Source organism: Nematolebias whitei, chromosome 3, assembly GCF_014905685.2.
Source record: "Nematolebias whitei isolate Nwh7 chromosome 3, NemWhi1, whole genome shotgun sequence".
Classification (NCBI taxonomy): Eukaryota; Metazoa; Chordata; class Actinopteri; order Cyprinodontiformes; family Rivulidae; genus Nematolebias; species Nematolebias whitei.
Window position 1 is genome coordinate 34,491,035 of NC_056500.1, and position 5,137 is coordinate 34,496,171.

At 37.6% G+C, this 5,137-nt stretch overlaps 1 protein-coding gene across 1 annotated transcript; it reads left to right on the forward strand.

Moving 5' to 3' along the window:
- Window positions 1–688: 688 nt before the first annotated feature.
- Window positions 689–5,137, forward strand: ppa2 (inorganic pyrophosphatase 2). Its single transcript, XM_037674310.1, has 12 exons — window positions 689–906; window positions 1,436–1,500; window positions 1,574–1,615; window positions 1,695–1,748; window positions 2,668–2,787; window positions 3,635–3,721; window positions 3,798–3,924; window positions 4,415–4,542; window positions 4,681–4,766; window positions 4,843–4,912; window positions 4,994–5,033; window positions 5,115–5,137. Exons 1-12 carry the CDS (start codon window positions 717–719, stop codon window positions 5,135–5,137), a joined length of 1,032 nt encoding a protein of 343 aa, XP_037530238.1. The 5' UTR covers window positions 689–716.

Below are 5,137 nucleotides of genomic sequence, written 5' to 3' on the forward strand. Positions count from 1 at the left end.
TAACCATTGCTGATGTCTTTCCTTCTTGGAAGCCAAGAGTAAACAAGTCTTGTGGAAAAAAGAAAAAACAACAACAATAAGAGTGTGAAACTGTTGTTTTGTGTTGAAAACAGAGTAAACAAACAGGAACATGTTGTAGTTTGCATTTATTTTATAAAAGTTGTATTTAATTAAACTTCAGTCAAGCCCACCTAAATTCTCCTTTCACTCATTTCTGCGTACATCACAGTTGGTACCTGAATGCATCACACCTGCAAACTTTCATAACTTTTGCTTTTTTTAGAGAAGCTTAAACCTACTCTGATGATCTGAGAAAGGTCAGGACACGTTTTATTTTCCACAGTCTGCTTCTGCAGTTGGCTTAATTTTTGTTCATTAAATAACAATGCAGCATAATATCTCATGTGATGTTGACTGTCTGTGTTTAAATAGAGCTGGTTTTAAATATATCACAATTACTATATTTTGTACTCTTGAAAATAATACTCAAACTTTAGGTAAATACCGTTTTTAGATTTAGTATATTACATTTTAACAATAATCCCAAATACAATTTGGTATGTTGTAATTTTTTTCTCTCCATGATTATGACCTTGACATGAGAACAATTTGTACATGTGCCTTTTACTTTGAAAAATCCTGACCGGAACTTTTGGTTTCGTTGGGCGGAAGTGGACAGGAAGCCGGAAGCGACAGAGAGAGAGAGGAGTCAAGTGATGAGACCACTGCTGCTGCACGCCTCACTGAGTTGCCTGGTGCCGGCTCTGACCCGGTTTTCTGCTTCTTGTAATAAAGTCTTCGCACAAGCAGCAGCTGCGCCACATCTGTATTATTGCAGAAAAACGATGCATTATCAAACGGAGCAGAGAGGACAACCCAATTCCTCCGACTACCGCCTTTACTTTAGTAAGTGAACGTAACGCTCACGCTGGAGGGGAACGTCCCAATTTAATTTAATAATTTAAATGGCGCTAACAAGTAAACAAATACAGCTGCTTTTCACAGTAGTTAACCGTCCTTACATGGTGTTACTTCCGGTGTAGTAGTCACGTGGTATGTAATGCAAAAAATGTCAGTAAAATTAAAACGTGGGAATAATTAATTCTTTTCACGTTTATCCGGTTGTTTACAGCTTTTTTTGGAAACTGGCTGATTTTTTTAAGGCCTTTATTTTCTTACATATTGTGTTTTTTTTTTGTGAGTTTTATGTAATTTAATGATTCTTGTAGTTATACATGTTTTTATTGGACACACTTCACACTCAAAAGGTTTGTGTTCATTTATCATTGAAAGGACCATAAAATAACAGTGTCGCTGCTTTAATAGTAGACTTTTTTTTTTTTAATGAAAGCAGCACATTACTACGCAGAGTGTAAATATTTACTGTAAACAGTCTGGAGCTTTGTTGAGAAATGTGTTTGTCATCTTATTTTAGAAACCTCTGATGGGAAATACATTTCCCCGTTCCATGATATTCCACTGATAGCAGCGTCAGACCCGGTAAGTCCTGAACAGATTTAACGGAAACCCAAAGTTCAAATTACAAATCTGAATAATTATTTTCTTCTAACAGGACGATGACGTTCCAGCTAAGAAACTCAAGAGTGAGAGTGAGGTACCAGCTGCTTCAAAGTCCGTTTCACCCCCTAAAACGATTCTTGTCAACGTTTGTTTTTGTTGATGTTGTCCTTCAGGTGCTTTACAACATGGTGGTGGAGGTACCTCGATGGTCAAATGCTAAAATGGAGGTGAGTAAAGAACCCATGTACTCATCTGGACGAAGGATTCATAATATTTGTTTCTTGATTATACTCTTGATTTTCCAAAAGTATCGTTCCTTTGTTTACATGCCGTAAACACACTGTTCCTATACTGTAAATATATTTCCGAGTTCACTTTATGATCACACGTTTTCCTGGAGCACATTTGTAATGTTTGTTCAGTTTATAATTAAATAGCATAAATATCTCTTGTTTCTTTTTATGATCAAATTGCTTTAGATTCATGTAATTGACGATTCTCAGCTCCCTGCAGGACAGGTCATGAAATGTCACTTTCAATGAAACCAAAGTAATTTGTCCCTTAAGTTTAATTAAGTTGTTTAATGTCACTGATGTTAGAAAACAGGAATGCAGTAATCGTGAGTTTTTACCTGTAATAAGTGGACTACCTGCCGTTTTAAACAATTTAAACGTTGCGCTGCAACAAAGAGACCGTCTTTTTTTTTTTTTTTACTTTTAAGGCTTGCTTTGGTACAAATATGTGTATTTGTTGTGTCTCAGTATATTGACCAAAGTGCTGTTTGTCAGACAAACATTAAACTTGGCACCAACATCCCAGTAGCAAATTAATTCATTTAACTACACAAACGGCACCAGTCTTCAACATCTGGAGGAGCAACAAATTGGTCCGAGACAAAACTTATGTTGTAAAATACGACTTACTCACAATTTAGAAAAGTATTTATACAAAATAATAATTTTAACATTCCTTTTAATGATTGCGTAAAAGCTTAAAATAAGTTTTTAAATTCCTAAACATTGTATGTTCCGATATATAATGTTAACGGACTTTTTATGTACTTGAATGTTTCTGTTCAGTGTCCTGAGACGACTTCTGTTGTGACTTGGCCCTTTATATAAATAAACTGGATTGAATTGTTCCCAGATTGCAACAAAGGAAGCTCTGAACCCCATCAAACAAGACGTGAAGAAAGGCAAGCTCAGATATGTGGCCAACATCTTCCCACATAAAGGCTACATCTGGAACTACGGTGCGCTCCCGCAGGTCAGGACGGGACACACCTGTCTCAGATTTATGGCATGGGGGGAGTCTTTGTTGTAAAAGGTAGAATTCACTAATTATTCATCTGTACTCTTCCTTTTAATGTGTGGTGTTACTTCCCTAACATGAAAACTATAATAACTGGTAAAATACACAGTTTTAATGTTTAAAATTTGATTACTTTAATCTGTGATTCAACAAAACACTAAATATGCATCTTTCACTGCCAGATGTTTACCAGATCATTTGTAATAAACGAGTAAAATCAGCAGAGTCATGTTTTGTTGCCAACAATAACGAGTTGTTTGTTTACATCCGAGTAAACTTCAGACGTCTCATCAGATACTGAATCAGTAAAATAACCTCTGGATGTAAACAAAGTCAGACAAGTGGAAATCTAAAAGTAAAAAAAAAAAAAAAATTCTTAAAAAAAAATCTAATCAGTGAGGACGAGAGTGGACAGACGTCCTCATGTGAGGGGAAATCCAGCGTTGAAGCTAAAGTTAGAATCATAAACTGAGCTGCGAAGAGATGATCTGAACCACTAATCCCATAATTTACTTGTAAACAAAGGGGAGGAATATTTGTTGTTTTTACAAAAAGCCATACAAAAATCTTGTTAGAAGCATAAACATTCAAATCAAAAACACAAACTGCATTTTGACACCTTTCATGTCATTTCATCATCTCCATCACTGACGGACAGTTAACCCCACCTTTTTATTTTAAAGGTTTAATTAAAACACATTAATTAAGACAAGACTGTTTATGTGCGTTTTAATATTGGTCCATTTTTTTTCTCCAGAAATGTTGAACTTCTTGTGTGCTTTTGAACTCTTTCTCGGTGAAGACATGGGAGGACCCAAACTGCGAGGACGAAGAGACAAACTGCTGCGGGGACAACGATCCGATTGATGTTTGTGACATCGGCACTCAGGTACAACGTCCATCACAACTCCACGCTTCTCTGTCTGAATTCAGCTGCTCATATTTGGTCCTGATCCGTTCCTCAGGTGTGCTGTCCGGGTCAAGTGATCCAGGTGAAAGTGCTGGGCATCCTGGCAATGATTGACGAGGGAGAGATGGACTGGAAGGTCATCGCCATCAACGCTAAAGACCCTGATGCTGCAAAGCTGAACTGTGGGTGTTCCATTCACCATGAATCTGAGTCAAAACTTTCCATTTGCAGTCTTGACACAAGTCTTCTCAGAAGTTATTGCCACCTAAATCTGTATTTTAAACCATATGCTTGACCAAAACAACCTGGAGTAAAAAAAACAGTGCAAATATGAGATGAGATTATGGTTTTCCTGGCCCGTAACAACTCTTAATCTCATCCCAACCCCATGAAGGAACTATAAAACGGTTGGACTTTATGGAGTTTCTGTGCATCATTAAACATCCCATGGAGTTTTTATTGTCAACATGGTTTTGTTTATATTTATGGAACAGATTCTGTGTTTAAAGCCGTTCTTGGTTAGTTTTTTTTCCATTGTGGCTGTTTCTTAGTATTTCAGATCTGGTTTAATCCAAACTGTCCTTAAAGGTTTATACATCAAGTGCAAATTTAAAGATGATTATATATTTTGATCCCTAGTTTCTTCATTTAAACATTTCTTTATCCGGTCAGGCATAGAGGATGTCAGAACGACCCGTCCGGGTCACTTGGAGGCCACCGTTGACTGGTTCAGGAAGTATAAAGTGCCCGATGGAAAACCTGAGAACCAGTTTGGGTTCAATGGACAGTTCAAAGACAAGGTGAGTTTCCATAAAAATGAAACCCAAAACCTGACAGCAGGTGGTCCCAGTCCACGGTGTAGCTGTTCGTTGGGACTAAAACTGAATGAGCTGCGATTATTTAGTTGAAAAATCAAACCAGTTGCTCTCTGCTGACAGGACTTTGCAGTCCAGATCATTAACTCCACCCACAAGCACTGGAAAGCCCTGGTACAGAAACAAACCAACGCTGGAGGCATTGAGTGGTAAAAGAACTAAAAACTTCTGCTGCCTGTTTGATCTGGTTTCTAGTAGGAAACTGACTTCTTGTTTGTCATTCAGTAAAAACTTGTCCTGCTGCGACAGCCCCTTCACATGTGATGAAGATGAGGCCAGAGGAGTTGTCCACTCGGTCAGAACTTTTCCTACAAACACAGCTCTGATTCCTATCATCAAAGAATTACAGTAACAATAATTAATGTATTTTTTTCAGGCTCCTGTTGTTGGCAGTGCCCAGCCCGTGTCACCAGGAGGTAAACACACATTGATTAAAGCATGAAGATGACTTTCATCATATTTTAATGCTTTTATATGTTTCTCTGAACTGTCCCCAGTGGACAAGTGGCATTTCGTGTGA

Bases quoted from the DNA above. Each gene is read 5' to 3' on its own strand.
- ppa2 (XM_037674310.1), top strand. From the start codon at position 717: ATGAGACCACTGCTGCTGCACGCCTCACTGAGTTGCCTGGTGCCGGCT. The intron at 4,543-4,680 runs GTGAGTTTCCAT...CTCTGCTGACAG, and splicing joins ATGGACAGTTCAAAGACAAG to GACTTTGCAGTCCAGATCAT. The intron at 4,913-4,993 runs GTCAGAACTTTT...TATTTTTTTCAG, and splicing joins CCAGAGGAGTTGTCCACTCG to GCTCCTGTTGTTGGCAGTGC.